The sequence below is a fragment of the Netta rufina genome (assembly GCF_964035555.1).
Source record: "Netta rufina genome assembly, chromosome: 5".
Lineage (NCBI taxonomy): Eukaryota > Metazoa > Chordata > Aves > Anseriformes > Anatidae > Netta > Netta rufina.
Window position 1 is genome coordinate 58,049,586 of NC_140128.1, and position 23,967 is coordinate 58,073,552.

The 23,967-nt window shown below is 40.8% G+C and overlaps 1 protein-coding gene across 4 annotated transcripts in view; it reads right to left on the reverse strand.

The window, feature by feature from the left end:
* SYNE2 (spectrin repeat containing nuclear envelope protein 2) overlaps nucleotides 1-23,967 on the reverse strand; it is a 186,776-nt gene that overhangs the window by 63,526 nt on the left and 99,283 nt on the right. For all 4 annotated transcript variants that reach the window (XR_014618494.1, XM_084288050.1, XM_084288048.1 and 1 more), the window contains exons 63-79: nucleotides 21,517-21,642; nucleotides 18,947-19,141; nucleotides 18,292-18,366; nucleotides 17,119-17,238; nucleotides 16,563-16,670; nucleotides 13,025-13,255; nucleotides 8,955-9,122; nucleotides 7,812-7,937; nucleotides 7,186-7,298; nucleotides 6,618-6,759; nucleotides 6,039-6,170; nucleotides 5,325-5,477; nucleotides 4,855-5,064; nucleotides 3,577-3,678; nucleotides 2,390-2,509; nucleotides 2,028-2,228; nucleotides 314-487 (exon numbers count right to left, since the gene is read on the reverse strand). Coding sequence is in view for 3 of the 4 variants with exons in the window: in XM_084288050.1 (XP_084144176.1) it covers nucleotides 314-487; nucleotides 2,028-2,228; nucleotides 2,390-2,509; nucleotides 3,577-3,678; nucleotides 4,855-5,064; nucleotides 5,325-5,477; nucleotides 6,039-6,170; nucleotides 6,618-6,759; nucleotides 7,186-7,298; nucleotides 7,812-7,937; nucleotides 8,955-9,122; nucleotides 13,025-13,255; nucleotides 16,563-16,670; nucleotides 17,119-17,238; nucleotides 18,292-18,366; nucleotides 18,947-19,141; nucleotides 21,517-21,642 (2,496 nt within the window). In the remaining variant the exon portion in view is untranslated. The remainder of the gene's footprint in view (nucleotides 1-313; nucleotides 488-2,027; nucleotides 2,229-2,389; nucleotides 2,510-3,576; nucleotides 3,679-4,854; nucleotides 5,065-5,324; nucleotides 5,478-6,038; nucleotides 6,171-6,617; nucleotides 6,760-7,185; nucleotides 7,299-7,811; nucleotides 7,938-8,954; nucleotides 9,123-13,024; nucleotides 13,256-16,562; nucleotides 16,671-17,118; nucleotides 17,239-18,291; nucleotides 18,367-18,946; nucleotides 19,142-21,516; nucleotides 21,643-23,967) is intronic.

A 23,967-nucleotide genomic window follows, 5' to 3' on the forward strand; every position in this document is an offset into this window, starting at 1 on the left:
GATTTTATTTTAAAGCAGTACTAGTATTTTTATGTCCTAAAAGGTTCTACTGTCAGCCCAGGCACTCTAAAACTACAACAAGTCATAAAGTCCCACCCACATCAGAGTAATGGATTGAAATGTCCTCTTCCAGAGTTTTTTTCAAAGAAATTGACAGTTTACTGAAACACACAGAACAAGTTGCCATTCAATGGAGATGTAAAAGAAGAACTACTTCCACCCAAAGAATCACAGATACAGAAAGGCTTCCCCTATATGCAACCTGTCTCCTCCTTCCCTTCAGCTTTTACCCTGGGTTTCTTTGGTTCATTACCTTTAACAGGCTCTCTAAGTGTATACCATACTGACTGGCCTTCTGCTCCAACAATCTGACTTCATCCACCAGCTCTCTCCAGAATTTTTCTCTCTTCTGTAGGATGGAGGGAGACACTTTCTCGGAAAATGCTTGCATGAAAGCCATGTGGGTCATGAGGTTGTGGAAAAAGTCCTGAAAAAAACAAAAAACGACAAACAACAGTTAAAGCCGGCTCTTTAAGAGAAATCATGCAGGAGTATGGAGAAGGTAGAGGAGACTCACTGAGAAGAGCAGCCAGCTTCAGGACCTCTCAAAGCTGGGAACAGGAACCCTCTACTCAAACTCTACATCAACCCAAGATGGGCAGTTACTGATGATTTTACAGTCAGTCAATAACCATTGATGAGTTACATACACTACTTTCATTTATACATTTATAAAAAATAAAATAATCTACATTTATACCTTCAGTTCGTATAAAATACAGAGATGTTGGAGGAAGATGATGGAAAGAAGTTTTAACTATACGTAAGTTGAATTTAATGTGAGGTAATTATCATCATCCTCAGATAGCCATTATTCAGACTGTTTCACTTAGATGGGAGATGACTCCAAGCATCAAGGGTTTGATCAGAAGTAGTAGGTAGGGCACATAAATATTTTGGGATAGCTGTGAGGTAACAGTTTGATTTAGTTATGGCTCAGCTGAGCCCCTAGGAAAGGGATGAATCTCAGTAAGATACTTTCTCTCAGAAAAAAAAACACAAACCTTTGAGTATGCAAGATCATACTCTTCAACCAAGACCTTAACTAAGAACTAATACCTCGTACAAGAATTTCACTTAAGGACTGTAACCCTGTGAGCATCCTGGTAAGTCTTTATAACTAGGGCAGGAAAAATTACTCTTGCTGTTTTCTTTTATTTTTGTAAATCAATGTGTGTAAATTTGGAGTGCAAATACATTCTATATTTGATTTCCTTTGTAAATAAATTCTTAACATTTTACTCTGCTAAGGGCAATTTCTGACTAAATGACAAAACATCATTCCTATGACTCCAGAGTAGTGATTTGCAGTGCTTGGCATCCTGAAGCAATTCTTTAAGGAGCTAGAGCTACATGAAGTAGTTAAATCAAGACACTGACATGACAGACATGTCTTCCTGTGATTAGTATTGGCCAGGGCTTCTTGCCAAGCAGCAGAACAGTGAGGATGCAGGTGCATTCTCAGGATATTCCATCAAACATGTAGCAGCTGGGTAGAGGAGACACCAGACTTCCAAGGGGAGGATCTAAACTATCCTCCCCTAAAAAAAGAGCTGTTACAGCTAAGTTTCCTCCATCAGATCATGAGGGCACAGAATGCAAAGAATGCAAAGCCTCAACTTTCAGTTGCTAGACTGCAACTTCAGCAATCTCATTACCAAAAGTCAGAAGGACATGCATTTTCATCATGTATCAATATGTTCTGAGGTAAGCCACAACAGTAGTATTAAATACACTGGCACAACTGATACCCCCATCTTAATTTATTATGAAAACTAGTTGTAATAAACTGTCCTTCTTAGAGAGATCCAATTTTGGTTAACTGAAAGCTTTTCATCATTTTCTGCAGGTACTCAGGTCCCTCTCTTACGAGTTATTCTTCTCCATGACAGTTGTGAGCAACCAGTTACGGAAAATAATGCTCCTGATATGCTGATCTGAGCAGTGCTGTGATTAGCATCCCATACCTTGTGATTTTCCAGGTGAGACTGTAGAGCTGCCCTGCTTTTTGTTAGCTGCTTTGCATCTTGTGCAACCTTCTCTTGTCCAATAGCAACTAACTCTGCAAACCCACGAAGTAAGTCCTCATACTGGTTCTCACTGATGGAAGGGGAATTCAGCTCCACATACTTTGCTTTCAGAATCCTCCACATGTCATCCAAAACATCCTACGACATGAACATAATTTAGTTAGGACAGAAATGAATCTTACAAACCAAACCACTCATTCCCAGAATGCAAAATAACTATCATTTTTTTGATGCTAAAAATACCTTGCACAGAAAGATCAAACCTTGCTGAATAAGTGGAAACCATACTGTGTTTTTACCTCTAATTTATAAACTTCCTGGATTAAGGTGATAGGTAACTGAAATCTTTCCCCATAGCCTCTCAGTTTTGCTACTTGGTTCTCAAAGTTTTGCAGCTCCAAAGCACAGATATCGGTTTTCTGAAATTAAAGACAACATGAGGTATTAGAAAGAGTTCTGTTCTAGACTTTACATAATCACTAGCTGTGCAGCAGATCCAGGGGCTGGATCTCTGATGTATGACCACTTCATAAATTGACAATGACATACCGTAATCTAACAAGTTTATGAGCTAAATAGACAAGACTGTTCATGACACAGCTCATTGGGTTTACATGACGCAACCAGGAAGAGAATTCAGGTCTTGTGTCTCAGTACAACATTCAACATGCATTACAGCAGCTATTAAAAGGAATCATGGCCTCAGAAAATACTGTTTTTTGCATGAATTGGAAAGATTCAGTAAGAGATGGACTGGCACAAGTTCTCTCTGAATGAAGGGAAGTTACGTACTGATGGCATTCCTTTTACAAGAGTGGTTATTTCACAGGATATACCTAAAGCAACAGCTCCTACGTGGGGCTTCAGAAGTTCTGGGCATAGCTTTCAGCCTGGCAGAAAATCGTGTCTCCAAACATGGTTATGAGCCTGTAACAAAAATGTTTTGGGAACCCCTCTTTGCTCCGCCAGCAAGTAAATAGACGGCTCATGACCATTCTGGGAAGGATATGCGGTCTGCTCATTTTAAATTCTCTGCTAATCCCTAAGAATTTTGCACAAAACCTTAACTGGTCAAATGCTACACTAAGATAAAGTGCTCGTAACTGCTGAATGAGTGGATATAAATATTGCAGTCCTATTCCCATGATGAAAAGATATATAGTTTTGCAAATAAAAAGGTATAACATGTTAAATGCTGCATTTTAAGTAACTTTTTCTCTTCCCTGCTATAGTGTGGGGTTTATTTGCTCTGAGAGGTTGTGGAGATACTGGTTCCTCCACTCCAGCTGCTAAAAGGATTGGAATTAGGTCTAGCTATGGACTGGGATGTAGTAAGAAGAAAGGGGTATCAAATACTGAACTCTCTCTTTTCCCCATTCTTGAAACCTAAGTGAGACTCAAACTTTAGAAAATATGAAACTTAGCAAATTGTAGAAATCTGGAAACATTAGCTAATAAGTTTTTCTTTTCCTTTGAATGAAATTACCTGAAGCTGCTCAGAAACATTATGGCCACATATTGCATTCAAGCATTGTTGTAGAGTAGCTTTTTTCTCAGTTAACTGATCATAGAGTAGTCTGACTTCATTCTGCAAAAGAAACATCAGAAGTATATCACACATCAGGAGTATAGTAATGAATAGACAAAATTACACAGCAAACAAAATGGCTACCTCTTATGGCAAAAGCGATTTTGCTCTTTAAAAAACAAACCAAAAAAATACACATTAAGGTCTCAAAGCTGTAATTTGGAGAGGGAAATTCTCTGGTCTGTGAAGTATAAGAAAGGAGATTACTCTGTCACAATGATCCTCTGTGACTGTAAAGATCTGTGAAACTAACAGAGAAACAAATTCTTCTCTTCTGAAAATGAGAAAATAAGCCCATTACTGCCAACTGATGGAACTCAATGGATTCTACATCACAAGACCAGCCCTGCTCCTGTTTGGAGACAACATCCCAGTGCTCTTCAAAGGACTTATTTTATTATTCAACAGCACAGAGCTGGCCTGACTTGCAGATGATGAGCACACTGGAGTTCTGATGAACAGTGGAAACTGTATTTCAAAGACTAGGTTATTCTTCCCTTTCTTCAGAAAGAATACTTGATTTGACTATTTTTCAGCAATAGCTAGAAGATTTAGTCTATCACAAGAATCTATAGGAAACTTTTTCATTATCTGCTTTCCTGAAGAACAACAACAGAAATGCAACTTTACAAAACCATGGCTACTGTTACTGTGGCACAAAATCTCAAGGAACAGTAAATACCAAGGGTTAAATCAACCTCCAATGCACAGCCATAAGCAGCTCAGTGCCAGACATTACACCAAAAGGGAAGAAGCCTGTCCCTCATAACAAATATTCTGTGAACAACAAACAGAGTTTATGGCACCATACTAACTCTGATCAGTCCTGAGTCCACAAAGTAGCAGAAAGAATATACAAACCCCTCCCTGGCCTAATTCTTTCCCACAGAAACTTGCTTTAGCCTGTACATTAGCATACATAGGAACCCAGGTTACTTCTACCTTCTCTGCATGCAAATTTTCTACTATGAACAAGGCCTCTAAGGCAGTCAGCACTGTAAACAGCAAAATGAATTTGCTTCTTAAGAGACCAAGACAAGTTTGTTTAGTACCAAAAAAAAAAAAAAAAAAAAAAAGAAAGAGCATTATAGATGGCTCATTTGTAACTCAAATGCATTAACACTGACACGTCTAACAGGTGCTGTGAAACAAGATGTGCATTTGGCAGTGGAGTACCTGATAATTGCTATTGTGATCCAGCCCAGCTTTCATTGAATTGCTCCTTGAAGCAGTGGCAGCTTGAGTTTGTTCCAGCCGCGCCTGCAAGTTGCTAAAGCACTCACAGAACACATCTGTGCTCCCACCAGCGCAGGTAATAGACTTTAAAAGATCGTCCTTTTTATCACTCAAATCAGCGTGAAGTTTTTGCAGCTCGATAGAAAGAGTCTAAAGGGTTAGAATAAAGATAACATGAGTGAAAATGGTCTCTGTCCAAGGAGTCTTGTCTGTAAAATGCATTGGGACTCAAGCTGCTAACTGTTGTTAAAAGGCAACAGGCCCAAATCTGTGCACCAAAGAGCCCAGTTGTGTTAGTCCTGAGTAATACCAGTAAAACAGAGAGGAAACATCAGGCCATATATATATATATATATTGTAACAGAAATCCATTGGGGTTCTTCCTTGCCCAGATGCTCTAGGGAAGTTACCTCATAAAGAACCTGCTGCACGGCTGCCTCTTCAGTGGAGAGGACTGAGGTGTTTAACATCTCCTCCATATTATTCAAACACCGGCTGATCGCCAGAAGCAGCTCAAACAATTTCCTGTCCAAATTGGAAGAGACTTCCTCTGCCACATTATCCTGTGTAAAGGCAAGTCAGAAGTTTTCAGTGCTTTCACTCAAGGCACACCTAAGATTTGTTCACTTGTATAAAGTTAGAGGTTTAGTCAGCTAATAATAATAAAATGGAATTCATGAAATACTGAGGGACAGTCTTGAATGAGACAGTTGCATGCATGCAATACTCAGAGCTGCCAAGGCCAAAGCTGAGAGTGACCCTCTGTGTATCAGGAGTGGTTACAGTTTTACAGAACTCTGATCTCAGGAACAGGCACAACACAATCTGCATTGTCAGTTCCAACACTGCAGATTTACTGAAATCAATTCATGGGGTCCTCACTTAACACAGTTTGAGGAATAATCATTACCCAAACTAGCATGTCTTTGCGTTCAGGTAGCAGAAGTAGAAATGTTTCCTCTCAAAATGCTACCCCGATTGCACTTAATACCCCATAATTGATGCAAAAGTTATACTATTATATACTACTATGCCCCATTTGCAATGATGCTTGTCTTTATTTCTCAGTGTCTTGTGTCTAGAACCCCTGTGTTTTTTGCAATACTAGAACATGCCATGATTACCTGTGCATGCACCACATTTGCTTCTTGGCTTAGATCTCCCAGCTGGACAGTGTAAGTTTTCAGTTCTTCAACAGTTGGGGTTCCTGCACTAGCAAACATGCCTCGGGGCAGCATGTTCAGTTTCGTTGTAATCTAACAGTGGGAAAAAGAACAATGCAATTAGGTGAACGTCTCATTGTTTTGACCAAAATGTTCTCACTTGCAAGAACTGGGACGTAATGCACATCCACAAAAATCAGCTGGGAGCTTGCTGGCTAACTCTCCTAGTTCCCTTGAAAGAATCAAGCAGATAACATCAGGTCTGAATGTTAACTACAACAATTCACCTACATGCTCCCACACTATACTTAATAGTCACAGCTCCAGAGTCATTATCTACCTCAAAGTAAAATTAAAAGACAACAATGAAAATAGTATGCATTAACAATTTCCTCTGGAGAGCACTTGCACAGATTTCAATTATCTGATGAAGAAAGGACATGATATGATGATGCAGGAAGATACCCTGATTGCTATCTTCAACACAACCAACAGCCTGCAAAAAGAGTGTTAAGAGTGTTTTACTGAAGTTAAACAGACCTGAGGTTCTACAAGCTGGTAGAGAGGAGATTTCATCTTTGATGACAGCTCTTGTTGTAAATATTGCCATTTATTACCCGTTTGGTCCTTTGGAGATAAGGTGGGATCAGCCTGCTTGCTTTTTAGATCAGATTCTCCATTGCTGCATTCAGAAAACATTATTAGAATGGCAAATACTGAAGTAGAATAAACAAAACTAGATTTGTAAGACTTCTTGTATAAAAGTAGTTTCTATTGCATATGCCCCCAAAACAGAGTGCAGCCAAGTGCATGGCTGAGAACAGAGATACCCAGCTTGCCTCTGGTTGGGAATGCTTCAGTTTAAGTTCTGCCTGATACCAAGACTGACTGAACACTGAAGTCAGCCCAATATCAAGGAGGTTGTCACATAAATGAGACTCCATTTCTCTAGACTGGTGATTGCAGAAATCTCCCGGATACTGCATTTTTTTTTTTATCTAAAGGCAAATGTCCCTTCAAAGAACCAAAGGTGCCCCACTGAAAAGTCTCAGCTGGTTCGGACAGTTTTACATAACTAAATTTGGGGAGTGATTTTGTTATTTTGTACCTTGGTTCTAATTTCTGAGTCACGCTGTCCTCAAACTGTAGCTGCATTTTTTCCACACATGATTCAATGAAGTCAATAAGGCTTTTCTGCTCAGCTGCTTTTACTTTCAGATCCTGTGAACAGAGAACAGAATGAACAGTAAAATCAATTGTGTGCACTGTATTACCCTGAAATGATGATTGTGCTTTTCCAATCACATTTTACATGAATTCATTTAGCAAAGAAAATAAGAATATGTCTATCAGAATAGCAAGCAGGTTATGTGTAAATGTGATGTTACCAAACAAACAGTTTTCTAAAAATGTGTATTTTTACAGAATATATTACAGCCTGAGATGAAGTTTCAGAACCAAAACCCCTCAGTCAGAAACAAATTATCCAAGGGTACCATCCAGCTTTTTAACATTAACAGATATTTTGGACAAAAAAAAATCTGTGGTTTCAGGGATTGGGGGCCTTTCTCCGTTCTCACAAACTCTCTCCTAATACTAGAGGAGAGGGGTGTCTGTGACCTGCCCTTGAAAGATTTGATCCTACATTGCCAATTGAAGCAAGTAATATATGTAACTTTCCCCTAAAGCCACAGCAGATGTAGAGCAGCCTAACTATTGGCCAGACAGAATTACCTGTGGGTACTGGAAACCATTGTGCTGGAGGAACGGCTGTTCAGCAAGGGCAAGCTGGGGCACGCTGGAACCATTTGAGTGCAGGACCTTGATGGACTCTGGATCAATCCTCTCCCTGTTTTGAATCTGTAAAGAGAGACCCATTCTGGGAAGGCTTCCAGACTTGAGAGAGCAGAACCTGCAGGTGCAGTCTGGAGGAGTGGCCTGGACCACTTGTACACAGAATCTGCAGTGCAAATACGGTTGCTACTCTTGCAAAACATTCTGTACAGTTCCATTTATTGAAAGTTTGCTATGTTCTAACCTGCTGCAGAAATCCTAATATTTCCCTTCCTGACGGTTACAAGGCTTTGTTTTGTTTCTCCTGTTGGCAGATTAATTGATGCTAACTCTCCATTCTTATTGTATAACCAAATTATAGGGATGTGCAATTCATGCACCTCAGTTTTCTACCTGTCTGTGTTCATGGAGATATTTCAACACGAGCCTTTACCGGTGCTAACTCACTCATGGGCCCTGTCAGCTCCCTTTTAGATTGTTCTCTTCTAGCACTCCACAAGAGTGTGCAAATTAGCTCTAGAGCTGGGATTTACTGTCTCATTCATTACGAAACTCAGCAAAGAGGTCAAGCACAGAAGGGGTTCACAGGAAAACCTGTTTTGCCACCATTACAGGAATCCTGTCCAGATCTATCTAGGGGACTATGGCACTGGAAAGCTGGCTGAGTTGCTGCCTGTGCCACTTACTTGTTCTTCAAAGAGTTAGTTACTACTTTAAGGCCTCAGCTGTGATACTATTACAAACAAACATCATGGCATTTCAAAGGCATTACAAAAAAATAAAGAACAAAAAAACTACAAACTTTTTATCCTTTTCCTATGTTCCTCACAAAATCTCAACCAACTGAGCACTTAAAGAAGAAAAGACATTGCTCAAAGACTCACTACAAATCCTACTACCTACTGCAAACTACAAATAATTATACAGCAGTGCAAACTGGAATAATAGCAAGTCTGACATTTCTGATTGACTCTTCTCCTTTCCTTGCTTCATGTGGTGAGCTCTAACTCTTCTTCTGTTACTACAGCACATTAAAGCACCATGACTCTTATTCTTGCTCTGCATAGCATTCATCTGCTTTACCTGCTCTTCATTGTATTTGTCTTGAAGCATCATCTGGACCTTTTCCAAATTGCACTTCACTTCCTTCAGCTTCAGAGAAAGAGCCTCCGTCTCTTGTTGGTGACCTGCACTGTTTCCACAATCTTCCAGTAAAGAAAGGACCTTTTGTTCAATCTCTGATAACATCACCTAGAAGAGACAGGAGTCAATTATTCATTCTTAAAAGTACAACACTCCTTTCCCGATAATGTTCTGAAATCAGTGCTTACATTTACCCTGTCTGAAATGAATAGAAGTGTACAGGTAGAAATAGAAAAAGCTGCACCCTCCCTATTTTTTTTCTATATGGTCTCTTTTTATTTTGAACAATTAAGTACATTTTATACAATGTTAAAGACAAAACTGTTTCAAACAACAGCCTCTGCTGGAAGTTATACCATCTCAGACACTAAGGAATCAAAGAGGAAAGCAGAAATGACAGACTACATTTGGATGAACCTAGACAACACACCCAAATGGTGAAGGAGATAGTGCACAGACTGATCACATCACCCTTTGTAAGGGTCAAGTTGCATGGCTGTGAGTCTAAGGCACAACTAAAACTATGCAAAACTATGATAAATGAGGAAGAAATCCTTGAGCTATTGTTCACAGTGGGGTCACAGTTTTAATTTAGTCTAATCCCATCAACCAGAAGCAAGGCGGCAGTTCTCAAATTATGAGGTAATGTTACCAGTGTATGGAAGTGTAGTCTTGCAAAGGAGAATGTTACCTGTTCTAAAAACAATTTTGGCTATTGACAGAAGGTTCACAGGTCATTAGCATGGATGGAAAAAATTCTCACTAATCTTGCTTTGATGGTTTAAGGAGTTAACTCTACCTTTCTATCCCCCTTTAGGGAGCTTGTTGCCTCCACAACAGTACGTAGTGGGTTTATGTGGCAAGGTTTTGGTAGCAGGGGTCTGCAGGGGTGGCCTCTGTGAGAAGAATCCAGAAGCTGCCCCAAGTTAGATATGGGCCAGTTTCAGCCAGCTCCAAAAAGGACCTGCTGCTGCTCAGACCTAGCCAATAAACAATGTTTGCACCTTTGTGAGAGCAGATTTAGGAAAGGGAAAAAACCTGCTGTGCCACAGCAGCTGGGAGAACAAGGAGTGAGACCCAGCCCTGCAGCCCCCAAGGTCAGTGCAGCAGGAGGGCAGGAGGTGCTCCAGGCACACAGCAGCAGTTCCCCTGAGGCCTGTGGAGAGGCCCCTGCTGGAGCAGGCTGTCCCCCTGCACCCATGGGTCCCACATGGAGCAGATCTCCACGCTGCAGCCCCCCCATGGGTGGAGGAGCCCCCGCTGGAGCAGGTGGATGTGGCCTGGAGGAGGCTGCGGCCCATGGAGAGCCCCCGCAGGAGCAGGCCCCGGCCCGGAGCTGCAGCCCGTGGAGAGGAGCCCACGCAGGAGCAGGGGGGCTGGGGGGAGCTGCCGCCTGTGGGGGACCCGTGCTGGAGCAGTTTGCTCCTGGGGGATGGACCCCGTGGGACGGAGCCGTGTGGGAGCAGTGGCGGTGGGCAGCCCCCACAGGCTCAGTTCGGGAAGGACAGCATCCCATGGGAGGGACCCTGCATGCAGCAGGGGCAGAAAGGGACTGAGAAGTTGTGGCGGAGACGAAGCATCAGGGACTGACCACAGCCCCCATTCCCTGTTCCCCTGTGCCACTAGTGGGGAGAAGGTAGAAAAGTGTGGATGGGGAGAAGGTGTCTTTAGTACTTTTCAGTTTCTCACTGCTGGAGCTTGTTAGTAATAGGCAATAAATTACATTAATCTCCCTATGCTAAGTCTGTTTTACCCACGAAATTAGCTGGTGATTGATCTCCCCCTATCCTTATCTAAACCCTTAAGCCCTTTGCTTCATGTTTTCTCCCCCTTCCCCTTTGAGGAGTGAGAGAGCAGCTGTGGTGGAGCTCAGCTGCCCAGCTGGGTAAAACCACCACACAGAATCAACGAAATGTGACGTCCATGTCTCAGCTGTATGAATTGATAACCTATTAACTTAGTTTAAGACTACAAGTACTTCTGTGACCATTTTATCTGAAATGCCACTGGGCTTTCAATGAAGCAACTAAAAGGAGGGACAAGCATTCCCTACTGCCAAACCAAGCTGAGGACAGTAGTCACCAGCACAGCAGGGACACAGTGGGTACTTCTTTACCTACTTCAACATGATTTCTTACAGCTTCCCAGACAATATCTCAAGACACTCCATGCTTTAAGATTTAGCCTGTTTCCAAGGCTGATACTAATACACATCCCAAATGCCATAGCCAGCAGACAAACAATGTGCAGAGAAGACAACTTTTTCCTTAGAATTTATCACCATGCATTTTGGATCTGATGTCATACAAATCCTCAAATAGGCTGTGCCAGAAGAGTAGGACAAATCGAGCAGGCTCTTGCGAGATAATCATAGAACTTAGGTTGGAAAAAAACATCAAGATTAAGTCTAACTCTCAACCTGACCTACTGTGCCCCATCAACAAATTGTGTAGCTTAGTGCCATGTCCACACATCTCTTAAATTATGGGGACTCCACCACTTTCCCGAGCTGCCCATTCCAATGTTTGACTACCTACTTTGTGAAGAAATTCTTTGTAACATCTAATCTAAATTACCAAAACATAGTAACATTATCATGTGTCATCCAGGCCACTGTAAAAAGTTGGGATCTGGCTGTTGATTCACCCTGCTGTGAATCAGACTGAATCTCTGCATTACTTTAAACTCATGTTTTGAAGGTTGAATGAGGAGACAGGTACTGGGACTCAACTGCACCAAATTAACTGATTTACACCATATGTTTATATCTACAGATTGCTCCTCTTTTGTGCAATGGGCATTTTTCTCTGTAGATCTTGACTAGGTTGGAAAAACATTTTTCCTCCTTTCTGCCCCTACAAGTTCACAGCCAAACTGTTAAAACCCAGTAGGAATTCAGCAGGGCCTACCATTGCCTGAGGCATGCTTGTTTTTACTGGTTGCAACTGCCATATCAAAACCTACACTGACATGAACCTTGAACGGGATCAAGATACAGCCAGCTACTTAGTGTACTCAGCATCCTAATTCCCAGAGTTCAGCAGCCAAGCACCTGGCTGCCTAAACCCAGAGGCATTTCTTGGCATGGACTCATTCCCCATTAAAACAAACAAACAAAAATACATCTGAACACATCTTCTAGTAATTTAAAATTTGGTACAGGCTCCTTTTCAGAGAGTATATCTGGTTGCTTTAGGCAGGCTCAGTTCTTGAAGCAGATAAGTATATCATCCTGGCACCAGAGGGAAATCCAAATTGGCGTGCACAATTTCTTTTAATCTGCATGCCAGAGAAAAATAGCTGTGCCAGGACTCCCACCCACTCCAGCCCCTCATGCCAGCTCTGTTTTGCTCCATCCGTTTCTACCAACAGGTAACTCCACGCCTTTCCTTCTGTGGCTACCTGGGGCAAGAGGCTGTCATAGACCAGGGGCACTTCCACATACCTGTTGTACTTCCACATACCACTGCCACACGGAGTGGGTAAGGGAAAAATCTCTACCTTTCCGCCTATGCTGGTACCTTTGGGGGCCTAAAGTGTAAAATAAGAACTTAACAGTTCAGAAGTTATTTTACATTTGTCTTTAAATCATTCGAACAAAAATCAAAAGTGAAAATGTTGAAACAAAACAAAACCCTTCATTCTAGCCGATTAATCATGCTAGAGGCCAATGAAAACATGACTTTTGATCAAAGATTTAAACTGTTCTGAGTCATCTTTCCAAAAATAAACTAAATAAAAACAAAGCTTTAAAAACACTCGGAGCTCTACCTACATGCCCAAGATACATAAAGATCCCACTGTGTACAACCCTAAAAACAGGTATTTAAACTAAGCTGTTGGAAAGCTGCACCTGAAACTGAAGCCAAGCAGTTACCTATCTTGTGCACAGTGTAATGAAGCCGATTAAGCAGGGAAGGAAAAGCAAACTGTAGCTTTTCTGCATTCACAAATCCCGGGGAAGGGTGACTCATTTGGATGGCAGCAGCAAACTGACGGCTCGGTCTTACCTGGCAATCACCAAGCTGCAGTTCCACCATCTGCTGCATTTTGGGGGTCTGGGGGTCTGACCCCAGGGACACCTTAGTTTTGTCTAGCCATTGTTCCAGCTCGGCAACCTGGGCCTGGCACACCTGGAGGATTGTTTCCGGCTCAGGCCTACCGCCATCCACCTCTTCCTCCGAGTCTCCTGTTTTCCCTGGAGAGCACTGGGTGGCGTTGAGGACAGGAGGCGTGTCAGTCTGAAGCAAAGCACAAGAAAAAACACAGTTATCTATCTATTTCTTCCTTTTTTTCCCCTTCCCTTACCAGTGAGAAATGTTTAACTTTCACATTCACAAAGCTCAGAACCAACTCTGTTACCGTCTTCCCAGTATTAAAAAAAAAAAAAAAAAAAAAAAAAGATAAAAAAAAAAGAAAGGGAAACTGGCAGCCAGGTGATCCTGGGACCTGGTGCAACAGGTTTCCAGGCAGCGATTTGCATTTGCCCAGGTATACCTGGGCGCACAGGAAGCGAGATGACTCACCATTAACCAGTTCTCCCCTGAGGAGAGATGTTTTTCTGAGGGAGTAAGATGTAAAAGTGCTGCAGTTTACAGCTGCAAAGCAAGCAGTTGTGCAACGCTTAGAAGTCACTTGTACGTATTTGGTTCCAACAGTCGAATGAATGTGCTTTATTTGGGCTCTAGGTCACACCGAAAAAGAAATCTGTATTTTAAGTATATGTTGTGTAATTCTGTCTTCTGATTTGCACTCCTTTAAGAAGCAGAATCCTACACTCCCATAATAAGAAGTCTAAAGTGCTTGCAGATATCAGCAGTTGCTTAGAAGGTTATACAGGTCTGTATATACCTCAACACATGCAAGTACTTAATAAGTCAGTGGAGAACAGCGCCTCTACTACAAAACCTGTAACACTCCCAAGGCTCTAGAGCATACACACAAGCAAATGAGATGGCCGGTAGTAGTGCACAACCTTCATGTTAAAATGAGATTTGACAGAAAATAAGAGAGCCAACATGAATGTTTCGGCTATCAGTGCCCTACTTTAATAATTACTTTTCTTATTTATCTCCCATATATCTTGTGACAGTGCCATTAAGCATAGTAAATCTGAGTGCACAGATCATGGAAACGGCCTAGGTATGTCTGTTGAGGAATATGTGCTTGAAGGTATAAAAAGAAGTACCAGTTTACTTCAACCTCCATCTGAAATTTCTGACTAGTTCTAAGCCTGTTTATTTTAGATCATAAATATTTTGCCAGTTAGGGCAGAATATTTTGTTTGTTTTATTTCAACGAGACATGCAAAACATGTTGGTTCACTAAAGTAAATGTGTTTTGATAATGCCAAAAAATAATCAAACTTTAAACATTTGTGATACTGTGCATGACATACACATGTACATAAGCATTTAGTTTTCACTTAGGTGTGCTCTGCCCCTCCCCAGGCAGACACTGTTACTGCAGTAAACTTTATTCCCTTCCTTTACAAAAATAGAGACTCAGATATACAGTCAAATCAGTTGAATAAAAAATCAGGTGTAACTATGTTCAGCTTCATGCACACATCATATGTTCATGTTCCAAGAGTGAGACCACAGAGGACATGCAGTGGACAGTCACCAAAGCTCAGCTGACGCACAGTAATTCAAACATGTTTCTGAATCCTAGATTATGTTTTAGGCTGCTCTAACTGAATTTGCATAGGAGGGACAACATGCCAGGAGGGGGGAAATGGTATTGTTTAGCAATCACTAGGATAGTGGGAATTATTTAATTTTAGTGTGCACTTAAGCTCTAAACAGAGAACAGAAATATAACCATCTCCATATATCTCTACACTTAACCACATCTCTAGGGAAAACAAATGAATTTAGTATTTATAAAAGTAAATGTCTTCCTGTCTCTAAGTAGTAATTGATCACATAAATAAATCGTCTAACAGCAACAAAAAAATCACTCCCTGTAGGGAGCTGTACAGCATATGGAAATAGCACAGTGTACCAACACATGGGTATGGTAAAGATGTTGCTGGCAAAAATGCTGTTTGCCATGGTTTGAGGAAGGGAGCCCTTCTCTGCATTCTCTACAGAAGCAGAGGAGGACTCTGTCTCACCACCTGACAATGCTCTCTCCACAGCAGCTGTGTCAATCTCAAGACACTGCTCTGCTCAGCTTTTGTATTACTGGGTTCCACAGATTGTAGGTGTCCCTGAAGACAAGAGGCTGACAAAATACAGTTGTGGCACACGAAGGTACCAGTAGCGCGTATGTTGTCTTGTAAGATGCCTGGATACCCAAAAAGTTCACCTGAAGATTTAAGTCTCTTGAATACAGGTGTCTGAATTCCCATTACACTCAGCTCAGATTTACTCAGTGCAGCTCAGCTAAACATGAAGGAGCAGTGAGAGCTCAGCTGGACCACTTTCTGTGCTTGGGGACTGCAGTGACTACATCTCTTTTGTCTGCAAAGGGAGCTTAAAGATGTCCTGCACATGCAAAGACCAACACCACTGTCGCACAGCAGAGAGGAAGGACACAGAGACATCATGTGTACAGGTACATCATATGTAATACTCACTCACATGAGGCAGAACGCTATTGCTTATAATGTGAATACAGAATTAATACCAACACCCAGCTTCTGACTGCTATTAATAGTTAGCTATGTACCATTGCAGAAATGTGAAATGTTTTAACAAAGCACATCTCAGATTCTCCCCCCATCTCTTTTTCACAGAATCACAGAATCACAGAATTTCTAGGTTGGAAGAGACCTCAAGATCATCGAGTCCAACCTCTGACCTAACGCTAACAGTCCCCACTAAACCATATCCCTAAGCTCTACATCTAAACTTCTTCCCCTTTTATTTTTTTTTATTTTTTTTTTTTTTTTACCATAAAGGGTAAGTTTGATGGAAGCAATTAAGGAACAATGGGAGACAAAATAACCTGGGAGCCTGGTCCTGCCTCATGCAATGATGAATTCTAGCTTATTCCATGCTCTACACCCAGCTAGAGCTAGAGCTGAGGCTGCTCTGCTACCAGTCTGCTGCTCCTGGCCTTGCTGGACTATTCAAGACTGTCCCCACATGTTCTTTTGCATATAACTAATAGGCTGCTGCCCACAAATCCTTAAGCTAGTGCTTGCATTCCACAAAACAACAACATATGGGAGTCTAATTCTCATTAATTTCTCCTTTATCTAACACTTAAAAATCCCATAGTTGATCCAGATCTTTATCATTTAAACCCTTCCATTCATGGCTGTATGAATGCCAACATCTTTACTCCTGAAAATACTCCATCTTGTTGCCCAGTAAACTTCGTTTTCAAGGAGCAAATCAAAATGTATTGTTCATTTTCATCCTAAGCAGCAATATAAAGAGGCCCATAAAGGGTTGTAGGTATCTTACCATATCATTAATCCTGCCACAAACTCCAGTAGCATTATCATAACCGAACAGGGCCTCTGCCTCGTAGCTGGGTTATGCAGTGAGCCCCGAAGGTCACCTCGTTCAGCCTACTTCAGGCCTTCAAACTCACCATGGCTTGATTTTCTTCTCCTGTGCCAGGGTCTTCAGCGTTCTGCAGAGTTTGCAAAGACGTTTCCTCGCCATGTTTATTGCACGATCCCATTAGCTCAGCAGCATCCTGTAGAGTCAGAGACAACAGGGGAAATGTTTTTATCATTATTGACTTGTTGTGCTAGAGAAGCCTCAAAGGGCAGCAGCCATGCCATTCAACCCATGGTATATTAGATGATCTTTTCATGTACAAAGGGAACCTCTTCCACAAATCATCCCCTGACAAAATGCACATTTGATTGCCTTTCCAGGAGTTAGTGAAATGAATTGCTGCTAACAAATGTGCCTCACTATCTTTGGTGTTTTTGTCAGGTTTCAATAAATTCTTATGTGCAATAGGAAAGAACACTTAAGGCAAAACTTAGTTTGCTGCAGAAGAGGGAGTTATCTCAGTAAGGCTGTCATCCTGAAATTCTACAGTCTCTTACTTCAAAGACTTCAACACCTAGGACTTGTGCAGATCCTTTCCATAAAGATTAGTTCCTGCCCTGTGGAGATAAACTTGAGTGCATTACCTGTGAAACACCATCTGACAAGGTACCAGAAGACCAGGAGTTTGTGCTGTCTTCCTTATGCTTTTCACCATCTTTTTCTGAAGGCCAACAGCTCTTATCTGTCTCTGCGGCTGTACTTCCCTTTGAAAGCAGCAAGAGCTCAGCATTAGCTTGTGAAAAGGAAGCTCATATGTTTCTTCAGGCAATGTAAAGTACTGCAAATCTTTACTAACACTTGGCTCTATTTCTGCTTTGTTTATCTATCTTGTGTCTCCCAAATCCCACCTCTGCCTTGCTCTGAAGCTTTGCTTGAAGATGAATGGCAGCTGGGTGACACTGATAGGTTTCTCCAGAGACCTTAAGAGTATTCTCATGTTTTTCATGTTATTCCAAAGCAAACAAACAAACAAAACACCTCACCAGCAAATCAATCTTTCTCCTGTCCTGTCCCCTAAAAACAAAACAAAACAACTCCCAACTCTAGTATGCAAAGAAAACTTGCATCAGTAATGAGCAGGTAGCTAGGCTACAATATTGTCAGCATTTCTGCACGTTCCTAATTTCACTTGAACAACTTGCAAAAATTCGTCCCTCTTGGAAGGTTTGCAGAGTTTCATGGATTTTTTTTTTTTCTTTTTTCCAAAAGCTATTAATGTCAGCATGAAAATTTACTCCTAGCCTTGGTCCTCAACCTGTTGAGGTCAGCAACCTGTTGAGCAGTATTTCCCAGCTTCTCCCATTATCCCAGAAATCTCTCCCTACCTTCACTTCTTCCCCAATAGTTTGATCATGCCTTTTATTCTTAAGCTCAAACATACATTTTTATTTCTTTTTATTTCTTTTTTTTTTTCTTAATTTTAGCACTTCAGAGGCTGTCTAATTTTGTCTGAAAGGAAACCCACATATAAACATTGTTTTGGAGGCCCATGTTTTGCCACTAACACTTGCATAAAGGGGTATTACTGTATAAGCAATCCCATCAAAAGCAGGATCACACATTGCAGAATGAGTTCCTGTGTAATACTGGTAAGCTGACTCGAGTACAGTTTCTCAGCATATTTTCTTGGTGTGACAAACTTGGCTTCCATTTGTTCTAAATTATTTCAGACTTACACATTTTTCATAATCTGTCGTGTAACAAAATCTTGTACCACACATAAACAGCTGTATATATAAGATATATATTGACCTCACCTTGCTGTGGACAGAATAGTCTTCTGACTCTTCATCTAAACAAGGCAGAAGAAACATCATTCCTCTTTTTTTCAACTACAAAATACACACAAAGGGACAGCCTAATTATTCATGACAAGAACAGTAAAAGCCTCTTCTCTTCTGCCTGTAAACTAAAAGAAAGTTACCGCTTGGGGTCCACTTTTAGAGAAGCAGTGAGCATCTGCCACCCTGCATTAAAGTAATTGAAAGCTGCAGGTACTAAGCACCTCCAAAAACTGGGGCTATGCTTTAATGTTTCAATATCACAGCTATATTTGAGACAAAGTTCATTTTGCTCCATGAAACAATTTACTGAAAATTCCAGAACAACTGCTTATCAATAAAACTACACACCTAGCATTTTGCTGTTGATTGCTTAATGTAAACTTCATGTTGGATCTGCTCATGCTAAAAAATAACCTAAGGCACACCTCTTTCCTGCCTTCTCATAGACATGCATTATACCCAGTCCTTACAGGATCATTCAAAAGCACAAAGGAGAGGAGAAGTAATACTGGTTCACAGCTGGAGGGATGCAGCTCTGTCACATGCTTGTCTTTCTGGATGAAGAAGGGCTATTTACCTTCCCTCATCATCTCTTGGGTAAGTGATCACAACATGGTTCTCAACTTACCTGCTGATCAGAAACAGTAGTCCCAATTGAGTCAGTTTGTGCAAATTCAGAGGCTGGGGATTCATCTCCTAGGTCGGGCACTTCTTGCTGTAAGCATTGGTGAAGCCCAGACATTGAATTCTTCATCCCAGTAAGAATATCTTCCTTTCTCTGACACAGCTTGATGATTTCTTCTTTTACAGCTTCCATTTCTCCCTAAAGAGGAACAACATTTGTAATCAGACATTTCTCTTAGTTAACCAAATGGTAATGTAACAGATGACACTTGTGATACATCTTACTGGGACTGGGTCTGGGTCTATTTGCCCTTTTTCCTTTCTCAGGGCTTTGGGACAATTTCCCATTGTCACTGCAGGAGATGTCCAGACACATACAAAACAACAGCAACAGATTCAGCTCAGGACAGCACTTGCTAGCTATAATGCGTAGGTTGGTAGTCTGGAAACAAATGTGAAAGGCTGGATAAATAAATTTAACTAGGTCTTGCATAGCCATGGGAATACGAGTTTCCCTCAGGACAGAGGGAATGCAGCTGAGTTACATTACTCTGTGAGTCAAAGCAGGTTATGTTTCTTCCAAGTACCTTCTCTGGAAACCTGACACAGAACAGTTGGGATAGCCTAGATGAGAGCAAATACAGCTAGGGGTAATTCAGGGCTGAGTCTTCTTTGCAGAAGCTGATCTAAAAGAAGCAAATATAAACCATTTGGAGGGTTTTAGTGACACAGCTAGGGGCTAGAATTTTTCCATGTCTTTGAACATAATACTGGAGCAATGGTCCCAAGAAAGTACAAGGAAAATATTTAATGTTCTGCAGGGATTAAACAATAACTCAAGTAACTCTGCACTAACAAAGAGGAAAATAAATCTGTCTTGCTTTCCCCCTTGGCCATGACTATTGCTCTAGAGCCTTTTGCTAGGGGCCTTCCCTTTCCACTTGGTCACCAGGTAAGCAAAGAAAGCACAAGCAGTAATAAACCAAGACAGGACAAGGAATGAAATGCCTCACGTCCTTCATTACTGAAAGTGCTAAATCTCTTTGAAGCACTATGGCTTGACCACAAAACTGAGAAGTGGCTAAAAATCCCAATGCAGACTCGAATCAGTCCATTAGAGCAAGCTTTGATGCTAGGTTTATAATAATAACAGCACTGATTCCAGAGCCTGCTCTATCATAGTGTGAATAAAGCTAAAGAAGTAATAATCTGTGACAGATGAAAGCAGTAAGACAGCTGGTTTTGTCTCAACCACAGCTTCCTTTGTCAGCAATGCTAGCATGGCTGCATGACTAGGAAGGTGGAGGCAGGAAACCCAACAGACTTTCAAAGCTTGTGGAAAATCTACTCAGATGATGCTTTTTCCTTTTATACACTGGAAAACACAAGGTGAAATCTTCCAGAGGTAAAAGCAAGAAAAAGTCCCTGGAACGAAGAGATGGCCACGTATGATAATTTACCATATATTTATAAATGTTCACTAAGAATAGTATTTCTGTTGCTTTATTGCAGAAGCAGACTTTACACCATAAATTTACCAGCTACTTCTTTGCAGACTTAACTAGCCAAAATAAAACCTCCTCAGAAACCAAATCTTTATAGACATCACTTCCACATTTAAAGACCCCCAGTAAGATGGGCAATTCCATTGCCAATCCTATCAATGAAATGCTACAACTGTGAAACAGATTTTCTTCTAAAACACAGATATTAAGCAGAAAGACCTATACTCAAATTCAAAAACAAGTAAGAATCAGGAAATGAGTCATGCTTAGTACTAGCATCAAGTCTCCTACATCCAACCTGAGAGCAGAGCAGCTATGTACTTAGGAGTTACCAAGTGATTATAGTTATTAAGCAAGTACAATGTATGTTTATTAACTTTATTGTGACTGACTGTAAAAAGCTGAGCATTTCAGAGGTACTTTATAAATAGTTATTATACTTAATTAGTCATTTCCTGACTTCTGCAGGGCTGTCTTTAAAACACATCTCATTTTTGCATTAAATAAGCAATTCATCCATTACAGAAAACAGCCAACTGCAGGGAGAAAAACAGCGTGTTATCAGTTGATGAAAACACAGCATGTCAGCGAGGACAAGGAAAGGAGTTTAAAGAATCTAACCCTAGCTGGAATCACCTGAAGTACCACTGCATGGTCAGTGATCAGAAAGGGACACAGTGCTCTCTTCATGCACTACCCCAAGCTGCTACCTCAGTAACGTGACCTGCCACATTAGCTGGATAAGGAGCACAGGAAAACAACAGCACTGCATACTGTTTCACCAAAATTTTCACTTTTTACTTCAGATTTTCACTGGGAGTTGACAAGGGTACAGATGCATATCAAAATCAACAAGGAATATAATATGAAAGACGTGCCCAACTTGCAAACTAATATTATATCTCCTCATATATAGTAACCTATGCATGTGAAGTCACACCATGGTATTCAGTTGCCTGTTTGATTGCAGCAGGGAGGGGAAGCACACTCCTGTTTCTCAGTGCTACTTGTTGTCAGGAGTAGCCTTAGGAAAAGTAACAGACATAAGAGAGAAAACAATGAAACCCACCTCTGGATAAGAAGTCTTCTGAGCCAGAGGTTGATTTTCATGGGATATTTCAACCAAGTGGTTCTTTAAGAATTGTTTCCGCTTTTCAATTTCTTGCTCGCATTCTTCTGTTTTCTTTAAAGCTTCCTGTGAATTATAATCATCCTAAATAATTTTGAATTTACTTGGATGTAAACAAACTAGTCAGTAATGCAACTAACTTGCACGAAAGAGAACTTGAGCCCCTTTTGCATCTGTAGTTACATGTTAAAAGAAACCGTGTTTGTCCTCCTAACTTTGCAGAACTCCATCCTCACAAAGTTTCTTCACTTGCTAGAGACAAGCTCTGCTCTATTCATAAGCAGTACAGTGGGGAATTCTGCCTCGGAGCATACTATTGCTTACTCTAGAGTATGACTGAATCTAAAATGCAAAATGGAACATATTTAATCACATTCACTACAATTTAGAAAAGGTTGAAAATAAAGAGAAATTACATGTTTGGCCATTGTTCTCTGTTTCATATCAAATGAGAAAGCCTACCTGTTTTTCAGTGGTGCTCAAGTCTTTACTGCCAGCTAGTTCTGCACTGACCAAAACTGAACTGTGCTGTACGCCAGGCAGAAACTGCAGCTCAGGAGATAAGCCGACCATGGTTTCTAAAAATTTGAATACTTCCTATAAAATGATAAGTATTTCCACTATGTGTGAGCTTCCTCTTCTTACATGACTTAGAGAAAGCCTACTACGTGTTAACAACTGCCAAATTCACTTTTATTCATTTGACAGTGACAGAAAAATCTCATCAACCCCCATGCTTCACTGTTCATGCAGAAATCAGCAACCTCCCCACACACCTTGCTAATGTTTGTCAGCCACAGCCTGACACAATCACGCAGGTAACAAAGAAATTATACAGATGAGAATATTTTGTGAACGCATTCAATTCACAAAACATTTGGTGGTTCTGTTTTCCAGCCTCTGGGCTGTGAATCAACGAATATCTATGGCCTATTCCTCAGGTGCAAAAGGTGAAGAAGAAAATGCAATTACCAACAGGCTTAAACTTACAGCCCGGGAGGCTGGTAACCTTGTCTGCAAAGCGTTCACAGACCTGGCCTTTCAGAGCAAAGAGTCTTTCTGGCTATGAACAACAACAACAATCCCTCCCAGTAGAACACACACTAGTAAGATTCTGCATGATTTTATTTTTAATTTACAGGTTTCAAAAGGAAGAAAGAAGTATTTTCCCTGCTTTAAAAAATGCTAAATTTAAGAGGAAGATATTTAATTGTAGACTATGGTCTTAGTTTTAATGCCATACCTAAAAAATCAGAGGGCAGAGGGGAAAAAAAAAAAAAGTAGGCATTCTCCTGCCCAATTTTGATGAGAAACTAAAAGTCCTTCCAAAAGAGAGATTCCCTTACACATCCCTGCACTCCCACATTCACATGACTGTTCAATAACAAGTAAAATATGCAATATCTCAAATTTCTTTGACTAACTAAAGAATACTACTCTGTATACAGACTCCAATTTCCCTCTCAAAAAAGGCAAAAAAAAATTATTTATCCTTTTCTTAATAGAACATAAATCATGCCTACATAGAAGCGATGCCTCTCTCTTGAGTTATTTCATGCTTAAATTTTGCTTTTTACTTTTCATATTGAGACCTAACCATGGAAAAGGCCCACCTGTCAGTAGTGTGAGAGCAGGCACTAAGAAATGAACATAGTAAAACATCAAATATGCAAATATTGCCACTCCCTTGCACAGAAAACTGATAAAGCTGCTGTGACTTTCAGGTACTCTTCCTGATGTGCAGTGTGCTCTAGGTGATCCTGCCTGGCAGGGGTTTGGACTAGATGATCTTCAGAGGTCCCTTCCAACCTCGGCCAGTCTGCGATTATGTGGCATTATTTAGGTAGTGATAGGTGTGGTACTTGACTGGCCAATAAAAAACAAAAAAAAAAGGCAACATTCAACACACATGCAAGCCACCTAAAATCCCACCCTGAAGCATTTGCAGACCCTATTACAGGTTTTGTTTCCATTAAACTTTTTCAGGTGTTACACTACAACTTACTTATACAGAAGTTACTAGTGCAAGATCCTGTTGCATCATGGATAGCAAATATGTGCAAACACATCCAAACACTAAAATGTCACACTGATCCTCAGGGAAAAAAAAAAAAAAAAAAAAAAGAGATCTACATGGGCAGCTTGCCTCCAGTTTGGTTTCCTTTCAGAATACTTACTACCTTTATAATGGAGCATTAAAAAATGCCATCCTTTAATAGGCTTATCCTTTGTTGTGTCTTAGGTGGTGATAGACTTTTATTGTAGTACTGCTGCCTTCGACTCACTCAATAGGACTGGAAAGTCTTTTTTGCACAGTTTGATATCCCTGCTGCCAAGAATTGTAATTTTTCCAATCTGTTTTCTTACAAAGAAATTTCACTCAGCTACAGA